The sequence below is a fragment of the Poecilia reticulata genome, linkage group LG3, assembly GCF_000633615.1.
Source record: "Poecilia reticulata strain Guanapo linkage group LG3, Guppy_female_1.0+MT, whole genome shotgun sequence".
Classification (NCBI taxonomy): domain Eukaryota; kingdom Metazoa; phylum Chordata; class Actinopteri; order Cyprinodontiformes; family Poeciliidae; genus Poecilia; species Poecilia reticulata.
This window is the reverse complement of record NC_024333.1, coordinates 12,574,206-12,594,908: the sequence shown is the minus strand read 5'-3', so window position 1 is coordinate 12,594,908 and position 20,703 is coordinate 12,574,206. Positions and strand designations below refer to the sequence as shown.

The following is a 20,703-nucleotide window of genomic DNA, read 5'->3' as shown; positions in this document are numbered from 1 at the left end:
TATAATACATTTAACTTTCTTCAAATTCAGACGTTTACACACCTTAAGCTATCCAATTTGAGCTATCCAAACCTTTTAGGTTTAACTTCAGACAATAAGAAAGAACTTATTTTATGTATGCATTTTGATTACATTGCTGCTAATTAAAGCAACAATAAAGAATTCAACTTTTCACTTTAGAAGGCCAACGTAATGGCAGGTAGGTATGCTCACTTCCATTCAAAGCAATCTAGTAAAGGTTCACAGTCAGAGACATAAACTGTTATCAATTCAGTTCAAGCTTTTGAATGTAAAAGGATGACAGTCAATTTGGCTTGCAAAAAGCTAAACGTAAAATCCATGACGCACAGGAGATTGTAAAATTGCACAGTGTGTCCTGTGTTCTAGGTACGACTATAACGCAGTTATAAAAACAGTGACTTGTATTCTTAAGCAGTCCAAACATGCAATGACTTCACTCCAAGTGGATACCTAAACATGTGGTATGAATGGGGAAATCCCTGTCTTTTATTTAGAAAACAGCCATAATATCACTGAGACACAGTTGCCTTGTTTCCTAATTCCTTGTTTAAACTTGTTTTTCCCTCAGATTTTTTTTACATATTTAGGCCATTTCAGGAAGGAAACAGCCGACGGTTCTGGAAGGAAAGGCACCTGGTCCTACACGTGGGGTGTAATGCTTTCAAAGAAGATGATGAGACTAAATTGTAGGCTGTTGTAGATAGACCCATTGAGAATTTACAGTGTAGTCATTTCTATGACAATATGACAGAATTGTCAAGACTATTTACTACTGACACAAAACAAGTAGCGGATACCAAGAGCTGCGGACGTGCCTTTTGTGAGCTACATGTTGTAGCTAATGGCTCAAAATATTCAGCTGGTAGTGGTAAAATATTTGCATCCAAACCTGTAGTGCTTTCTATTTGTACTAAGTTGAGAATGCAACAAGACCATGAGTCAGAAATCTGCCCGGAAAAGGCGGAGGTTGCCACCATGCTATGCTAGTCACAGCATAGTGAAGAGCGAGGGGGGAAGACAGAGGGGACATGAGCAGCGCCAAACGTAGGGTGATTGACAGTGCTAAGACTCTGTCAATCTCACAAATTCTCATAACATAGGCTACAGTCAGGACATGTAGTGACAGTTTTAACAAATAAGGTAAGAAAATATTCTTTATAAAAGTTACATACTGCAGCTTTATTGTAGCTCTGGTGTACCTTCAAAAACAGCTTATTAGCATATATTAAGCTTATATTTCATTCTTTCCTTCACTTCTTCCTTTCTTTCCTGCCTTTCTTCATTAGTTCAAGGTGCTGCAGTCTCAGCAGCACATCTACTCTGTGAGAAACTCTCCAATAAACAAGAAGTTGCTTAACTAGAAAAAAAAGTATGCTTTTCCTTCTACACCTTGCCTTTCCCTGGGAAGCAGTACTTGAAATCCGCTACATGGACTGCGTTTCCTCTGCACCGCCCCTGCAGGGCACGGATTACCCTCCATACCCTCCGATGGGCGGTGTTTGTGTGGGGCCACTCCTTCACCGCTGCTGCTGCTGCTGCTGCTGCGGGGCTGGAGCTCAATCCGCTCACTAGATCTCCAGCAACAGCAGGAGCAGCGGTCGGACCGGAGAATGGTTGCTGTCCGCAGAACATAGATGTGCAAAGCCCCTGGAATATCCGAGCGCTGGAGAGGCCAGAAACAACAGCCGTGGAGGACAGCCTACATTTAAGCTTCAAAAGGGAAAGACCTACGGTGAAGCCATGGCGGTAGAAGAAGAAGGTCTTCGGGTTTTCCAGAGCGTAAAAATAAAAATAGGTAAGAAGAAGAAGGGGAGGGGGGTTAAAAAAAAAAAAATCCCTACCCCCAGTCTGAGCGCCTCAATGGATGGCTCCCTGTTTGCAGGGAGAGCAGGGAAGCTGTGAGGGGCTGGTGACTGGACGGGTCCAGATCGGTGTTGTTCTGCTTGTTATTGTGATTCAGATCACACTGGAGCCCCTCTGCACAACGATAAGAACAGCAAATAATTCGAAAATAAAAAACAAACAACAAAACTGAGAAAGTAAACAGAAACTGCAGCAGGGTTGAAAGGCGTGTGGGAGAATGTGGGAATTTGGCAGCTGGCGTTTGGATCCAGATAATGTGTGTTAAACTTGAACCGATGTGAGCAGACTGTAACAGACATAAAGGCTCCACAGCTGCACGTTTCCAGATGCTATTCTGCACATTTTAAGACTATAGATACCGTTATTACCTCTTAACTACAAGCAGCCATTCTTTTTTTTATTGCAAACCCCCTTTTAAAAAATCTGCTTCATCCAAAAGCATGCATGGCTGTCTGATTGTTAGTCCATCTTTTTTATGTTTGAACATGGCTTTCCAATTTATACTTCTTTGAGGATGTAGCCTATTCCATGTTTAACTTGTGAATGTAGTAATGAAAGCGTTGATATAAAAGTTGACAGTAATGTCCCTCACAGCTTTTAAATTCAGCTGTTTGTTATATTTACTCTTTTAAAAACATGACAAAAATAGATTAGTTTTTGCACCAATAATGACTAATATGTGCTAATAATCATATTTTAAAAAAAAAGGGTATGCTGCGCTTGCTATTAAGTAATTACCAATGTTTTGATGATCAGAACCCGAGTCATAAAAAGTTACTAACATTTATCTAAAAAGCATTACAGATAACATTTTCGTATCATTTCCTTTTTTAATGTCATTTTATTAGAACCAGACAGTCATTTCCTGTACTTGCTGTAAAGGTCATCTTGGGTCAGTACGGGGCAGACTGATATCTGGCACCCAGTCCATCCTGTCCAGTTTGGAGTCCAAACATGCAACAGAGGGGATGGGCTAAATTAAAAAAAAAAGAAAAGAAAAGAAAAAAAAGCAACAAACACCTTTATGAGGCTGCATGACGCTGCCAGCTAATATTGGAGCGTGAACAACACATTTGACCCCCTTTTTTCCTAATATTTTAAAGATATTACCTGTGCAGATTGCTTATCTGGAAAAACTGTAACGTGGAAACCACAACTGTCTTGTGAATTTGCTGCTACTCATTGCTCCCGTGAAGGAAAGCTAAACAACCTGCGGACATTTGTGCTGCCTTAGATACACATCTGTTTTCGGATCAAAACAAATGCTCTGAATTAATGTCCATAAGACCAGTGCAGATAAATGATTCATGTGTTTAATTCCTAGTTTGTTGTGATCATTACGTTGTGATGTAGCTGAATTACCAAATTGCTGTGCTGGATTATTTTATGATGTAACAGGTATACTGGGAACAATCGTTTGATCGACAGTAAACTAATCCGAAGCTCTTTTTATGCCGTACATTCATCGTGTAAAGTAGTTTTTCCAAGAAACGGTAAAAAAAAGAGGGGTGCGTGTAGGGATTGGTAATTTTCGCTTTAAGATGGTCTCTGCTCTGATCTTGTATGTGGAGGGTTAGGGGGGAGTTCTGCTGAGTTTGCATGTTTGCATGTATGCTGGTGCATTGATTTTCTCCAGATACTCTGGCTTCCTACTGTCCAAAATTGTGCATGTTAGGTTAACATGCGATTCTAAAATCACCCTAGGTGAAATGTTCCTTATGGCCCCTGTAATGGGTGGAAGATTTATCCATTTCAAATCTCAAAGGTTTCTCGCATTTCCAGAGCTAGGACTCTCCCAAGCCAAGCAGGAACATCAATTATTTTTACAACCAAATAGAGCACCTTCAAAATGAAAAGACTCCTGTCTGCCTAATCCTAAAACAATATGTTAAACAGTAGCTGACATATTGTGAAAACCCAAAGATTTCACCCTCTTGGTTTCAATTTTTGCTCTTTTTTTTTTTTTCTCTCTAAGAGAACATCAATTATGTTACAAGTACCATGATCATGACAATTTTACTTTGTTGTGTCGTATCAGAAAAAGGAGAAAAAAACATTAAGTTTAACTATGACCTTCAATTTTACTAATAAACTTAAATTTCCATATTTGTGTCAGGAACATTTTACAGAATGGCCTGTAGAAGTCAGAACCTCCAATGTTGGCTGCCTTACACATAACAATTTGTAATAGCTGCGCTTCTGATGTTATGTATGTCCTTTAGTCTTTAACACATGCAGCAATAAAGGACATATGTTACACTATGTCCTTTATTGAACATGTCGTGGTGTTTGGAAGTTTGAAACTGCTGAGAAATATAATGTAAGCCTGTATTGCTAAGAGTTGACAAATTTCAGTCAACAGTAGCACAAAAATAGCACTGCTTACAACTCCACTTAACTTTAAATGCACATTTCAAATGACATATTTTAATAATGCAAATTGTGGTACAAGTACTATTAGTAGTACTTGTGCCTGTATGGGATTCTCACAGGATTAGAACCACAAGTAAAACTAGTTACATTCCTAAAAATAATACACTCCCCAGGAAAAAAAAGGCCCTTATGAGTTTGCATTAGCTGCTGACGTTAATAAGAAACCGTTATGTTGTCGTCACTCCGAAGGCCTCCGTTGAAGTTCTTCATAATGCCATTTTATGACGACAGCAGAGTTTACACTACGCTGCTACCAAGCAGCAGACATGCTTTCTGTCAGTCTGATCCATGCAGCGCTGTGCTCCCAGTAACGTCTAAGATACGCTTGCATCACACTGTTTTCATCAGAGCCTGTCCTTTGGCATGAGGCTGCGGTTGGCCGATGACTCAGAGTCGAAAACCCGCCACACACTCTTATTATTCGCGTAATAATAAGAGCGCTTATTATTACGGCCTGCCAGGTGATGACTCCCCTCGACTTCCTGGAGGAACAAATGTATATCGGAAACCCAACTGGACTACTGGATCCGAGCCTGTACCGTCTGGGGGGAAACACAGGAAACAGGAAACTGCCCCCAATTCGCTTCCTGATTGGCTGGAATAGACTACAAAAGGATTGTTTTTTCCTGCATGGCAACGAGTTAATACAAAGCAGATGTAGAGAGATGCATATTGGGGTGGGGGTGGTGGTGGTGAGTGGGTGGATGGGTGGGGGAGCTGGGTAAGGAGGTGGTGTCTCGCAGATGAAGCAGACTGTGCTTCATCTGTCAGCGACTCGGCGCTCGGAGAGATGGGAAATCTCAGTGGCACAGCTGGAGTCGGGACTAATTAACGGCAACATATGTGCGTTTGGCCTCTCTGGCACAGTGAGAAACATTGTTTGACAAACACTGTGACACACATGAAACTTCATAATGATGCACATTATTGGTGAGCATTCTCTTACACAGATGTGCAAAGTGGGTTGAAATCTTTTAACTCGGCTTCTAACAGGTCGGTTCCTGACCAGTAATAGCACATTGTTTTAAAAGTGGACTAATAAAGATATTCTTGCATAGAGACCTACAAAAACACACAACATACATGTGGTCATTAGGCATATTAAAACCATTCCCTCCCCGAAAATGTACCAGCAGATGCAATGACGAGAGCGATGTATAGCTAAGATAAGAAAGTGAAATATACCACAGGATGTATTTGTACGTGTTGAATGAGAACAGCCACCGACATTTACTGACTGCTAACTGAGTGGATAACCAAAAATCATTCAAGTCCTGTACTGTATCGGTTTTCTTTAAAACTTGCTTGACTTAAACTATTTATCTACAGTATTTCCCCATAAGCCATTTAAATTTCTATTTAGTATGGTATGTAATCTTTCATGTTTTTTTTGGGGGGGGGGGTTTGCAGTTGTTGCTGCTGTGATCGAAATTGGACATATATGAAACAGATAGGAACAAAGACGCATCAGAAAACCTGCACACATGTCCATTTTTGCTCAGCAGCTGTTCCCCTCTTTGCCCATATGGTGTTTCATTTCAGGTACATGTGGCTCGACTGTAGCTTTCTTTTACTAAAAACAACCAGAATATCCTGATGTGAGCACCGAAACTCAACCAAAACAGAAAATGTGTGGGCCGTTAGATACAAAAGCACCGAAAGTCACTGTTCTTCTGTGGATTTGTTATGAATGATTCCGTTAAGGGGACTTCTTTTATTGTTTATATAAAAATATTGATTGCAGAGGCTTTAAAAAGACCAGCTAAAGGGAAATTTTAAACCTCACTGGTCAAAGAAAGCATGTTCTGTGTTGTAGACAGCATACCATCAGTGGAAAAAAAAAAGATTACATAACCAAATTGGTCGTTAGTAATGCATTTGCAAACGTTTCCATTTTGCTGATGGTAAGCTACGTCCTTTTATATATACCTGCTGTTTAATTCAAATATGAGAGGTTAGACTTTCATGCTGGAGTCAGTGTATGATTCTAGGCAGGTTGATCTTTGATCAATCGTCTGTCCTCTTTATTAACCGCCCGACATTAACTATTTTTATGGGCTCTACTGTGTTGGCACAGCACAAGGCTGTTACTGTTTAATGGTGTTGTTACATTACAAGTGTAATTTTGGATGAAGTGAACATAAGCGTCTAATGCACACTGGAAGGAATACTAGATTACTCATTGTTTGTAAAAGATCTCAAGTGATTGTGGTCCAGGAAATAAGAGTGGGTGGCTCAATTCAGGCGACTGGAGCTGAAAGGGAAAAATTTGGTCGCAGTGACTGAGACCTTCGTCCTTCACTTGGCGGCCGGCCCGTGGAGATTTCCACATTTCTTCCCGTTGACAACAAACGGGAGCCATGTGGCCGAGAGGAGGTTCGGCTTGAAATTCTGGCTCGTGGGTCAATTTATAGAAATAACAAGTGCATGCCAAGTTCTCCATTTTGTCCTAGAAGGCGAGTTTGTCCTGGAGGTTTCTTATAAACATGCGTGTTGTTGACTGTTGAGACGCAGCTCGAGGCTGGCGGAATAATCCGGGTTGTTCTCCTTGTGTCACTAATGCGTCCTCAATGAGAGCACACAGTACCAGGAACACCGGGAAGTATCGCCGTAGGCCCAGCATGCAATGTCAGCGGAGGTAAATAAAGGGCTGGAGGGCTCGCCCACAGTGCCGCTCCTTCCGCATGTCCTTCACACGCCCTGTGGGATGACCTCTACCTACTAGTAACGACACGCGAAGGAACGCAATCGAACATGTCGTGGAATGTTCGATTGGAGACGGTAAAAGCACTCGTGAAAAGTGACTTCAGTGACCGATTAGGAAATGGCCACGTGGACGCTGGTTGAATCAGGTTTTGCAATAGTGTTTCCATATGCGGGCAAAACCAGCAATGCCAGCTCACCACATGCAAGAATTTACACCCAGCACATGCTCTGTTCCCCGCGCTTGCAAAAGACATCACAACATCTCAGCTATGTGTCTGCTAAGCTTGTCTTAGAGGTTACAAAGCAGAGTGGAACGAGAGGGTTGACCTCCCTCCACCCCCCCCCCCCCCTTTTTTTTTTTTCTTGTTATGTCTTTAATTGTTCTTTTTCTAGAAGACAGAAAACAAGAACAAAGTCTTCTGAGAATTATGTAAATGCGCATGAAGCCTGGAGGCAGTGTTGGGGTTAACCTGCATCCTGACCAGGACGTGGAGCTCAGCCTCTCTCCTGCTAACTGCGCCGGTGACACCCTGCTGGTTTGAAAGGTCACCGTCCTCCATTCATGGGCTTCAACTTCAACAAGACATCTTGGAAAGCCGCTCCTCCCGCAGGGTCTAGTTGCACGTAAAGATAGAAGTGTGTGTTGTTTATTTCTGTTTTGTTCAAGTTTTCCGTTGAGACCAACGACCCGGTGTGAACATTAGCTCTAGGCGGCTCTGAAACAAAGAGGGAGTTTGATCAGTAACTGTATGCTGGTTTATTGCAGAGATGGCGGTGTGCAGTCTTTAACCAGAGCCTCCCTCCGTCCCGGCTCTCGTTCTCCACATGCTGCGCTCACAACTGCTGGTTTTGTGTGGAAAGCTCAGCTCATTAGGCCGCTTCTTCTTCATCACGAAGGACAGTTTGTGGCAAAAAGAAACACGTGTTTATGTCGCTGCCGGTGTGAGCGGAATCAGATCTCAGATCCATGAAATTCGACGTTTTTTTTGTTTGTTTCAGCTGGGAGAATCACACAGTGCGAAACATTTTTTTACTCTCATGTATAATTCATTTTACAAATGAATTCGCTGATTCATCTAAAGAAGGCTAAATGTGGATTTTACTCACAGACCCAAACTCCCTAAGGATTCGTGATATGCTAAACTTTTAAATGGCTCCATGCTTCCATCAAAATGTAGCTTTTTTTTCGGCTTAACTGCTTTACCTAATAGTTTATAGAAGCTCAGTACAGTGGCAAACAAACAGGATTAGTGTTGTATTGTTGAAAATCATCTGACACATTTTCAGTTTTTCTTGATCAACCATTAATACCTCATGATGATTCATCAGTTGGACAATTAGAGCAAACTGAGCCTCATAGTGGTGTTGATAAGGTTCTCCTTATGCAGGACAAAGGAGAGACAAGAAGTGTGAAGATAAGTTAAAAAAAAGGAACAAAAAAATGAGCAGAATTACCGTATTAACCATATTTACTAAGGTCATTTTTCATATTTATTATGTTAGTGTCACAAATAGATAAATAAACAGTCCTGCAGGATTAACGTCCCGGCTATGGATGTCCGTACGGAGGGCCTTTGCGTGTCGTGTGTCGGCGAATGTTTTTATGTGCAGTCATATTGAGAACGACAGTAATGACTTCCAGTTTGGTTTCAGTTCTTTTTATGAGTCTCTACCTACGAACATCAAAGAGACGAGCAGCACCAGTGGGAGAATATAAGACAGTTTCGCTCCTTGTTTCCATGCTCATGGTGATCTCTCACCGACACCATGTTTTCCCCCCGCATTCACACACTCTCAGGGGTGACTGGGTTGTTCTCGCTGCTTTTAAACTTCGCCTTGGATCCAGTTGAAATTCCTTTCTCCCCATCTCATTTCCTGTTGTAGCGTTCTCCAAAGAGAACTGCTCTCCAGTTTTCTATCTGGCTGACTTTTCTCTCTTTCTGCAGTCTTCCCCTTCTCTTACACTCGATTGAGCACACTGCTTGTAATTCTCCATGTGTGTGCGTGTGTGTGTGACAACCTTGCCTCCCCCCCTCTTTCCCTTTCTTCAACTCTGTGGTCCGCAGGCCTGCTAGTTGAGTTGAAAGCATTCACGCCTGTGTATCCTCGAATGTGTTCATGTCAGACAAGATTAGAGTAACGAGTCGAACAGCGCGTCTGTAACTGTACACACGGGCGCAGCGAATGGAGTCGGTCAACAGAGGAAGGAGAGGAACAAAGCTACACATTCACTACATCCATTACGTTCATACAATCACTCGGGTTTCCTCGTTTCTTCTCTTCTTGGCGGTTTTTCACCGGCCGCGCTGACGACGGGAGTCGAGCGTGTCAATTCGCCCTTGCTTTTCTGCATGTCGGCTCTGGGGCCTTCATGTTTGTTGTGTGTGCACACACAGTCGTGTCAAGTGTGTGTCTTGGCCTGTTTGGGTCAGATACCGTGGTAAGATATTCTCCAGGGACAGCTGCATCGGTGGTTGATGATGAAAAACAAAACGCTGCCGTTCTTGTCCGAGTGTCTGTTTGGCTGCATAATGGAGAAAGAGATGAAAAGGGGAAGCTGCAGAAATTACAAGAAAGTGAAATCAGTTTTTTCTGGTAATAGAAAATGAAAGCAGGAACAGGAAAGAGAGAATCGCTAGCTGATAAACTCTTAGACATGTTACAAGATTAGTTTTTATATTATTTATTGATTTTTTTTTTCCAACTCATGTGCTGTCATGCATGAGCACACACAGATAAACAAAACTAAAACTTGAACCATCCACCCTCCTGAATTCAGAAACATGCACTGACATTTTCCACAACATTAAGCTGCAACATGGCAACACGTCTCTGCGTACAAAGGTAAATTTACATAATGCGTTATCAATTTAGTAACAATCAAAATTAGACAATGACAATAGGTAGATAAACTCAAATTTATTGTCCGTTGTCCTGTGTCGGATAGCTTTTTCTGACTCACTGTCTTTTGGCCTTTTTTTCATGGATTATAAATATAGTAAGTTGCTTCTGAGAAAACAACTTATCTTAAAAACCCTAGAATGATATATGCTGCTTGAGTCTGTGTTGAGTCCCTGTGTTCTCCTCAGCCCACCATCTGCCCCCTTTTTATTTATTTTTATAACACCTTAAATTGAGTCATTAAAAGCATGCAGAGTTGAGAAAGTGGTGGTAATCCCGTGACATTTGGGATGACCCGGATGGTTGCAATCCAATCAAGGCATCTCACAGATCATGAATGAGCGTTGGTCGGAGGGAGAAATAAAACAAAAACAAAATTCAGATTAAAGGGAATTTGAGAGCATGGAATGAATGAGAGGGATTAACATGTTGGAGGTGGAGTAAAAATTGGAAAACGGATGAAAGGAAAGCAGAGATGACGAGGATCTAATAACAGGGAAATGAAGAGGTGAAGCGGAGATAAGAGAGAGTAACGTCATCTCCAACGTAAGAGCTGCAGTCTGCAAGTTGAAGCAATGAAGTGTGTGACACGCTGCGCAGCTCAGGTGTCTGGTTCATTTGTGAATGACTGTTATCAGGAACTGTTGTGTAATAATTCGCCCAGGGCTTTAATCAGCCTCCAGAGGAGCCATCATAATGCTCACAGCGCAGTTTATCCCCACCGTTTCTCTCACCAGGGTTTTACGTTTGCCTACTGCGCTGCATTGTGCAAACACCATATCAGTGCGTCTTGTCGGTCCTGTTGCATTATTGGTTTCAAATGATTGGTATGTCATTTTATCAAATGTGAAACTAACAATGGAAATTTCTTCTTGTTAAAGGACGTTACGAGCAGGTATCGTGTCAGCCTGGAAATAATCTTTAAATAAGCCCCAGGCTTTATCCAAACCCTTAAAATTATGTGTTGTGTTCATAAATCCAACTACTCACCTCCGTCCTCACACATGTTTTACCTCATCTCTCTGAAGGATTCAACTGGTACTGTGGTAATGTGCAAGACACAGGAAGTCCTGAACCAAAATATCATAGCATATTAAAAGACCTGCGGTAAATGTCTAATAAAAGGGGCAAAGAATCTTTAATTTGTCTCTGTGAATTCAGAAAGCAGAGTGATTGAAAAGTCCAATGGGTCTGATAAATCAGAGTGCAGGACAAATGACTTCCGTAATCCATGAGCAGATAGTTTGTTTTGTTGTTTCACAGCGGGCTCTCCAGTGTCAAATGTCAACTTTTTCCCTCCTTTCTACTTTGGTTTCAGCTGCAGGGGTAACTGAGTCCATGCCCACTGTTTCCTGTTGCAGCAATCGAATATTTTTCTAAGCAAACCGGTTTAATGTTTTTTTTTTTTTTTCTTGCTTTGTTTGCTTACAGGACACAAGATAGGGGCTCATAGGTTTATCTGTGGCAATTGTTTTAAAAATAGGATTCGACTAACTACGTGTCTGTTGCCAGTGCATTGTTAAAGTTAGCTTCAAAAGGGCAAAAATAAGTCCTTTCAACGAGAGAACAGGGAATGTGGTGAAGTGAAAGAAGTTTTGTCTTGTATGACCCTTGCCCCATATTTGCTGCACACTGCAGGCCAGCTAGCAGAAAGAACAGTGCTACAATTTCCCCCTGCATATGAGAAAAACTATTTTGGAATAATTTTATGCTGTACCTTTTATTCTTTTGTTGCGCTGCAATACATCTATTACAGAGAAATAAGAACATTTACATGAAAACAAATACTAAAACTAACCCGAGCTCAAGTCTGTGTATCAAATTGACGATAAATATATGGTATATATATTTTTGTTTGAAATCATTGTGCTAATATGCTGAAGCAGTTGTGTTTTTGCTCAAACTTACGATGATCATGATGATCTCAAACCAAATTCAACTGAATTAAAATGATAAGGTAAGGTCACTCTTCCACATAAGGCCTCTATAGCTTTTGCTGAGTCATGTATGATTAAAAGAAGAAGAAATGATCAGAGTATTCAAATCTTTCGTAATCCCTGAGTGTTTGGATCCTTTCTGCCTCTGTTGTTCTTAAGTTAGTCTTTTAACGCCAAAAGTAATACGGCGAGACAAAGCTGCATCAGATTCCTGTACAGATGGCGCGTTATTGGAGCAAACACTGACATGGTTAGTTAACACATGTGTAACTGAAGACTGCAGAGTCCTGTGGGTCCCCAGGGCGAAGAGAAACACAATAAAAAGCAGAGCACTAAGACCTCAGCTTCATGAAGCAGAATATATTGGTCCCTCAGGACTGCAGCACCACCTTTGCATTGTGTGTGTGTGCATATGTCTGTCTCAGTGGGTGGCAGGACAGCATTTTTGTGAAAGGGAGTGCTGTCTGTTACACATGTCTGATGTGCAGATTGAGACTCTGAAGATTTCAGGAAATGTCCCACGCAGATTCTTTCATTCACAGATCTGAGCAGCACAGCGGAAACACACGCCTGTTCACATGTCCTTCTGCGTCTCTGGGAGACCCTGATATGATATGTGAGATATAAAAGTAGCCACCTTGGCAGAGGTAATCTCATTTATCGTGCTGCCAGATTTGGTGGTGGGATAGAAAAAGAGATCCAATCTTCACACACTCACACTCTTGTAGCTTGACCAGGTGTGAACTTGCATAATTCTATTTATTTTTTATGCTTTGTTTGCTTTTAGTGTTCTGAAAATAAGTTATCACTGGAAGCCTGAATAAACACATTATGTTTGCCTCTGCGGCACATAAATGAATCTCACTCAATCTCTTTCTGTTTGTGCAGGGGAAGCAAAAAACATTCCTCCATATCCGGGACCGAACAGGATGAGGGACTGCTACTGCACCGTCAACCTGGACCAAGAAGAGGTCTTCAGGACCAAGATTGTGGAAAAGTCACTTTGGTGCGTTTAAAGCCCCTTTTTCCGTTGTCTCGTCTTCTGATGCAAAAATAATTAGGAAAAAGACATTTTTTTTCATATAAGTGTAAGGAAAAAAAACAGGACAATAGAATAGAATAACATGGCATCCCCTCAATGCCTGGAATGTTTTTTTTATCACTTATTTAAATTTTATTTAATGTAAGGTTTTCTAATATGTATAAACCCTATTTTCTTAGATTAAAGATGCACCAAACAATTCTGTTTTTGTATCATGCAACAAAGGGATTTCAATACTTAGTGTTTGAACTCAAACAAAGGCTTGTTACAGCAACATCTAAAGGTTATTTTGTTAGAAATCTGCCTCCCAGCATATTGGCCTTATCAACTCAGAGCAGGAGATGCAAGAGGCAGCCAACTTTCCAGCAGAAGAGCCGATGGAAACGGTAGCAGCGCAGAAACCGAATCACATGTTAGATTGCCAATCATCTCCATGGATCACAAGCTTTAAATCCAGTCAGCTCTGAATCTGCTCACACTTCCATTGTGTGCTGGGCTGCAGCTGCTCCGTGTTTTTGTTGTTTGAAACTGTAATCATTTTTAAATTATGAAGTACGTCCTTTCTTCTTCTCTAAAGCCAGATGGAGGATACTGTGGACATTTTTGAGAGCAATAAAAGCAGCAGTTTGGTTTTGGTGTTTATAAAAGTTGTGATTTAATTAGTGTTGAGATGCACACAGTATAACCTTAATTAACAATGCCAAGGTTTGATGGCAACCCCCCCACCCCCACCAAATTCCCTGTTCTGCTCATTATGCGGTAATGATGGGAGTTGATATGTTTGCTGTGTAATAAGTCAGGCTATCTGCTCAGGTAGCCCGCCTGTTGTGGGTTTTTAGATGGAGGCATAATAAATATGGTGTTCGTAGGTTCCCAAGTGCAGTTCTAAAAAACTTAAAAATAAATATAGTAACAGTTTGAAAGAGAGTGTGAGCAGTTTTATTAGTCAAACATTTTATGGTGTGGTATATCTTTAAACACAGAAGTCGATCCATGGCTAGTCTTAGCAGAAAGTCTTGATTCATTTGAACAGATATTGGTAAAAGTAACAAGCTCTGGCATCAGCCCGGTTGAGTTGCTCTTCATATCTGGGTGCTATAAGCGCTGCAGTCGCTCTTTTAAGCAGCAGGTGTCACTACTGTGAAAATAGAAGCACAACACACCATCGAAGGCAGCAGAAGAAGAGTTCTTCGGAAAGTAGAGATTTTATACACAAACGTAATTAACAAGACATCAAAATTTTCACGTGGTCAGTTACATTTTCAGCTAATGTTTTCTAATAGTGAATCATGGGGATTTACATGTTATAGCTTCATTAGTACCATTAGCATGTGCTTTTTATTAATGCTATCAAGAGTTAAAATGATCATGAGGAAACGGCAGTAGTTTTAGTTCAAAATGATAGCAAAATCGCTCTTTTAGTCTTTTGCTGCGCATTGTTTTGTGTGGTAAATGCAGAAAAAAAAGGAAATACAAAGTAGCAGAAAGCTTGCATTTGCGGAATGTTTTTATTATTTGACTCTATTGTAAAATATACAAGTCTTTAATAAAGTAAAAAACAAAAAAAAAACAGTTGTCAAATCAGATGATGAACATGAGATCTTTCAGGTAGCTCCTCAACTCCTAGAGTAAATTAAATAAAGCGGAGTTCAAATGCATTTATTAGCTAGATCATTGATAAGTGCAGTCATGCTCCTTCCCATTCACTCATCTTCTCCTCTGTCTGTCTTCACGTCCGCCACGCAGCGGAAGACGTCGATAATTAGCAGCAGCAGCGGCCCCGAGGGTTTGGCTCACGAGATTCTTATTGCTGTGATTTCTGCGGTTGTCCTTTAGGTGAGGCGAACCGTGGGAGCCGCAGAGCCTTCCAGCCAGCGGTCACAAACAGGCCTTTTTGTTGCAGGCAAACAGGCTGCAAAATCCCTTTTCTTACTGATTCGTGGAAAGACATACCTGCAGGCTTTATTTTCCATGTGGGAGGTGATTAATTGACCGAATCAATCATGTCTGAATGTTGACAAGGATGTGGTTGGGGTGTTTACTCGAAGGTGAAAGTACACCTACAGCCTGGCTGCTGGTTGAGGACACTCCCAGTCACCAAGATGGGAAGAAAATGTAACAGACGCAGAAGCTGTTTACAGATTAACCAGGTGATCCTTGGCTGAACTGTAACCGAGGAGACTCGGCTACACTTCTTGTTTGATGGAGGAAATTCGGTTTTTCACCGTTTGAGGGACACGGATAGTTTTCTTGGGTTTGTTTTCTCCCTCCTTCATTTCCCGATCCAGGAACAAATGCGATAAAAGTTGAAAAATATCTACCCCAAAAACATCCCTGTTTGGGAGGAAGGACCTTCGGAATGAACTAAGTGTGCAGTTTTGTAGTGGGAGGAAACCAAACATTTCTCATGTCTCAGCATCTTATCCTCAACTTTGTGCTCTTTAAATTACACAGTTTGAAAACACAATATTTTAAACAAACCTTGCTGTATATCACACTGTTTTTCAATCAAATTATCCAAATTTGTCAACCTAAGTTGAAATATTTAAGACTTCTGTTATTGTAAAATTTTTGCAGCATTAGTGTTCTGATACAGATTGTTTTATCTGTAGAACCATTGGCTGTCAAGGATGCATAAAACAAGGATGCATAGTTCATCACACACCAGTTCTTCTGTTTCTATATCCATCCATCCATCCATCCATTTTCTTCCGCTTATCCGGGGTCGGGTCGCGGGGGCAGCAGCTTCAGAAGGGAGGCCCAGACTTCCCTCTCCCCAGCCACTTCTTCCAGCTCCTCCGGGGGAATCCCAAGGCATTCCCAGGCCAGCCGAGAGACGTAATCCCTCCAGCGTGTCCTGGGTCTTCCCCGAGGCCTCCTCCCGGTGGGACGTGCCCGGAACACCTCACCAGGGAGGCGTCCAGGAGGCATCCTTACCAGATGCCCGAGCCACCTCAACTGGCTCCTCTCGACGTGGAGGAGCAGCGGCTCTACTCTGAGTCCCTCCCGGATGACCGAGCTTCTCACCCTATCTCTAAGGGAGAGCCCAGCCACCCTGCGGAGGAAACTCATTTCGGYCGCTTGTACCCGTGATCTCGTTCTTTCGGTCATGACCCAAAGCTCATGACCATAGATGAGGGTGGGAACGTAGATCGACCCGCCTGCAGTCACTATGTAGCATTTTAAGATTAATGCTGCATCACGCTGATTTCGTTGTTTTTCGTTGCGACATAGACTCTGCTGTTGTGGTGGACAGAGATCTGTGTCTCCCTTCACCCAGAGAAAGATCTGTTCTGAAAACGCGGACGAAAAACACCTGGTTAGATCAAATGTTTCAGGAAGTTAAAGTCCAGAGAAAAAAAGAATAAATTCTCAAAGTCATAGTGGAAACAGCCTGTAATGAATAAAGTACGGGTGCATAATTTAAGTAAAGCATATCGCAATACTGTTGCTGAATAATGCAATGACAAAAGCAATTACTATTAAGCCACATCACAAAGCATTGCATCAGATGTTGGCTTTTATACTGGCCAAACATATCGTTGACATGCAGATTGTGAAAGCGCGGCACCTGACGTACGACATCCTTCAAAGTGTTGCATGCAATCAGTTCTTTGGGATTATATGATTGCACACATAAAAATTGAGACGATGATTGTGATTCAATAAAATGTGCCGCTCCAGTATTTACTTGACTCATGGATGAAATGAATGAGTCTCATTACCTGGTAAAATGATCTGAAGGATGAATGACAACGTTTTTTTCAGGGATCTTAGAACATGTCTTAAACAAGGAACAAATTAGGTTTTGTATATCAAAAATAGGATTTATGTAGAAAAACAACAATAATGCAATTTAGTATTTGAGCTGGCCACTGGAATTATTTCCTCAGTAATGAAAATAATATTACCAAATTTGACCGAATTAAATAAGTAAAAACGTAAAATAATACTCAAAGTAATTAGAGTAAGCTATCAGTCAGTGAGTGTTCACAATATTCTGAACAAAGCCCTTTTTTTGCACAACAGTTGGTCTCTCAAGTGGTTTTAAACAAAATTTGAAATTAAATCTGAAGGAATAATTTTTTCTGAGTGAGAGACAACGGTCTCTGGGTCTGTGGTTCACATGCGTGTCTCCACGCTCAATTGACAGGAAAAATGTCCACACAACTGCAGTTCCAAATCAACACCATTATCTTCATTTTGGTTTGTTTTCAATCATTTGCTTAAACTTTGATCTTTAAAAAAAAATCAAAAAGATAAGATTAAAGGTGCTATTTTCTGGAAACTGCAGCTTCTCATTCAAGAATCCACACAGTAAACCTTGTAAGAGGAAAAACAACGTCAACACACTAATTACTTTTTAATAAAGTGATCCGTTGCATGAGTTTCTGACCCCGGTCTGTCTCTTTCCTGCAGTCCTTTCTACGGGGAGGATTTCTACTGCGAGATCCCACGCAGCTTCAGACATCTCTCCTTCTACATTTTCGACAGGGACGTGTTCAGGAGGGACTCCAGCATTGGTGAGTCATAAGCTCATCTGTCTGTTTAATGCTCCCCTTTTCAGCCCCATTATCATCTAATACCGAGCTTAAAAATCGACTTGCAGTGAAAAATCAACATTTTTTAGCAGCTAAAGCTATAAACACAGGTTTTTCTAGTAGGACACAAAAAGTGAATCAATTCATTAAACACAATTTAATCCCCTTAATATTCAATTAATTCTTATTTTAGAATATTTTATGGTCCGAGTTTTATTCACTCATCAGATGCGATCATCCCTCGGCCCTGAGAATAATCGCTGCCAATAATTACACCCTGTCTGACTGAGCCATGCATCTCTTCCTGAGATCTGATTGGCTGCCAACAGGTGTTTGCACCCTGACGAGATCTAATTGGACGCCAGTCTCTGTCCTCAGCATGCTGAGTAAAAGATGTTGCACTGCTGGAATGGGGCTAAAAATAAAAGACGTCTGGAGGTTTACAGTCTCGTCGCTCAGAGGTTCTTGCAGTTGCTCACGTTTCTCTTTGTTCAGGATCCAACTGATGTCAGTATACCAGAGGCAGTGCGCCCTCAGCAGCTCCTACCAGTGCTAACAAGCTCAAACTTTAAACATCTCGAGTCTCACAGTACTTCTCAGTAACATGCAGCAAATCTGAGTCAGCAAGATGGCTGCAAGCACTGTTGTGAGCTTTGGTTTCTCTCCAGAAAACCATGTGCAGACAGAGTTCGCAAAATAAAAATCAAAAGTCTTTTGAGTAAGCGGGAAGAAAATGACAAGATTACAACCAAGATGATATTTAACTTTTAGAGGTTACTAGTTTTGTTATGTTTTTGTCTTGTACAGTTTTATGATGCGGAAAAAAAGCAGAACCAGGGAGATGGCATTAGCTATTAGATTGACATTGAAACTTGTTTCAATGTCAATGTCAATTTTCTTGATGTAGCACAAGTTTAAAATCATTTATAAAAACGATAACACAATGGAATAAGTTGATGAAAAGAGAAAGAGAAAAAAATAATAATATTACAAAAAATAAGAGTAATAATAATAATAATAATAAGTAAATAAAATACAAATATAACATCACAGCTGAAAAGTTCAGTATCAGGCCTCAATTAAATGCCAACAAATAAAAATAAGTTTCAAGAAGCGATTTAAAATTATCTAAAAGTGTTTTGTTAAAGTTTTGTGACTTTTACCACATCATCTCCCACATTTACTGTTACTTAGTTTTTGTTGTAATGTCCTGGGTAGTATTTTATACTAAAAAAATTGGGGGAAAAATGCTATATTTAATCTGAGCACTTATTCAACAGGTAAACAGTTTGGTGTAAAGATAAAGTATATTCTTTATAAAATCATTGGTGGTACACATTTTCCTCTAAAAATACATTTTGTTTATTTTTATGGTTGGTTAGTGTGTCTCAGCATTTATAACTCGTAGTTTCCTTTGGGTATATTTATGGTGTGCCACTTTTAAAAATGAGGGGAAAAAAGATGAGAACATAAATACAAATCAATGAAGGCAGATTTGTCTTGAAGTTTACAAAAAAGCAAGAAGAAAATCTCCAGTTAACTACTAAGCTATACTGAATACAAAAAGCCTAATAATACCGCCACAAAAAACTGCAGCTAAATTTTCAGTGTTTATCTCTCCTACTGCAACAATAGAGGAATAATAATTTAATAATTTTTTTCTGTGTGACCTATAACCTTTCATTGCTCTCTTATATTAATAATCCCTGTGTGTTTGCAATGAGTGGAAGTTTCTTGGTGGTTTCGGGTGTGTCGGTGTGACTCTAGGAATCTAAGTGGGTTTGATCACTTACCACAAACTGACATATCGTCACAACTCCGCCCTGATTATGTGAATGATTGCAGGTGGTGCGATTTACTTCCTGGGGTTATCTCCAGGCCACCACAGCGCATGTTGTGTGTACTTTTTCTCCAGGTGCCTGTTTGGGTTACACAGAGATGGATGGATGGATGGATGGATGTGTGAGGATTTACAGAGCATGAGCAGACATGTGAGCGCTGTGCGTGGGCCTTAGTCGAGCTTTTGCTGTAGATTAAATCTGAACACGTAGGCTTTTTTGGAAAGCATAAAGTGAGTCGCGTTTAGAGCTCATTTGTCTTTGTTTGCTGATGTGTGTGTGTGTGTGTGTGTGTGTGTGTGTGTGTGTGTGTGCGTGTGTGTGTGTGTAGGCAAAGTTGCCGTGAAGAAAGAGGACCTGCAGAAATACCATGGGAAAGACACCTGGTTCCAGCTGCAGCCTGTCAGCGCTGACTCAGAAGTGCAGGTCAGTACAGAGAGAAAACAGAATCAAGCTTTCCAAACACCAAGCGGTTTTTCCTCTTTGTTTTTTTTTTTCTATCACAAAGACTCACTCGTTGTTTGTTTTTTATACTCGGATGGAAAAGTATGACATGAATATGTAAAATGTATTCACTCCTAAACTTTTTGACCAGCTTTTTTTCCGTGAGCATCAAGTGTACATTACAAGTCTGTAATTTACTTTTATTTTACTTCTGAGTCACCAGGCATTTCTGCACTTATGTGCTATTGATCATAATATATGGAAGTGTTTTGTGTATTTTTTGTGTATTTGTTTTTTTCTGTCACATTTTGCCACGTAACTATGACAAAAAAAAACGTCGTTCCGGCTTAAAAACACATCCAAAGACAGCTGTCAAATAAAGACCATTGAAGCTGACAAAACATCATAAAAAATACAAATAACACACATTCAAAGAAAGGAATAAACTAGTGTTGAGTCATGTTGGCTGATGGTATGGAAACAATAAAATATTCAAAAATAAAAGTATTTTGGCATCATCCAGGGGAAAACAGGGTCAACAGAAAAATTACGCTTCTCTTACATCCTGTTTCGGTTCTTCAGCTATTTCCTAGTTGTCAAAAATGAATGATGTGTAAATAAATTTAAGAACATCTGTTTTTTTGTTTTTAGGTCAGAATTATCTTTTGTCTCATCCCAGTCAGCTACAAAGATTAGACTGAAAGCTCAGCAGCAGCCAACCAAAACTGAATTGGCACATCCTCCCGTTTCATGATCTCTGGTCGCCGGGTTCCAGTGAAAGTCACAGTTGATCTAAACTGCATTACTATCATACAACGCTTTGGGCCTGCTTACATGACAGATTCGTATTTCTGCTGTGTTTGATCTTTTAATTATGCTTCCAGTTCCTCTGTTAAATTGCCATATAGTAGGCCCCTGGGGTTGTCGCTCCTTAACTTTGGAGAAATCTCTGGTTTCTTTCAAATAGCTGTAAAAGA

The 20,703-nt window shown here is 40.7% G+C and overlaps 1 protein-coding gene across 2 annotated transcripts in view; it reads left to right on the top strand.

The window, feature by feature from the left end:
• The first annotated feature begins 1,512 nt into the window (after positions 1-1,512).
• rasa3 (RAS p21 protein activator 3) overlaps positions 1,513-20,703 on the top strand; it is a 43,628-nt gene continuing 24,437 nt past the window's right edge. The window contains exons 1-4 of one of the 2 annotated variants that reach the window (XM_008404379.2): positions 1,513-1,816; positions 12,750-12,867; positions 17,323-17,426; positions 19,614-19,708. In XM_008404379.2, the coding sequence (XP_008402601.1) occupies positions 1,762-1,816; positions 12,750-12,867; positions 17,323-17,426; positions 19,614-19,708 (372 nt within the window). In that variant the 5' untranslated portion in view covers positions 1,513-1,761. The remainder of the gene's footprint in view (positions 1,817-12,749; positions 12,868-17,322; positions 17,427-19,613; positions 19,709-20,703) is intronic. The other variant, XM_008404380.2, reaches the window with a different exon arrangement.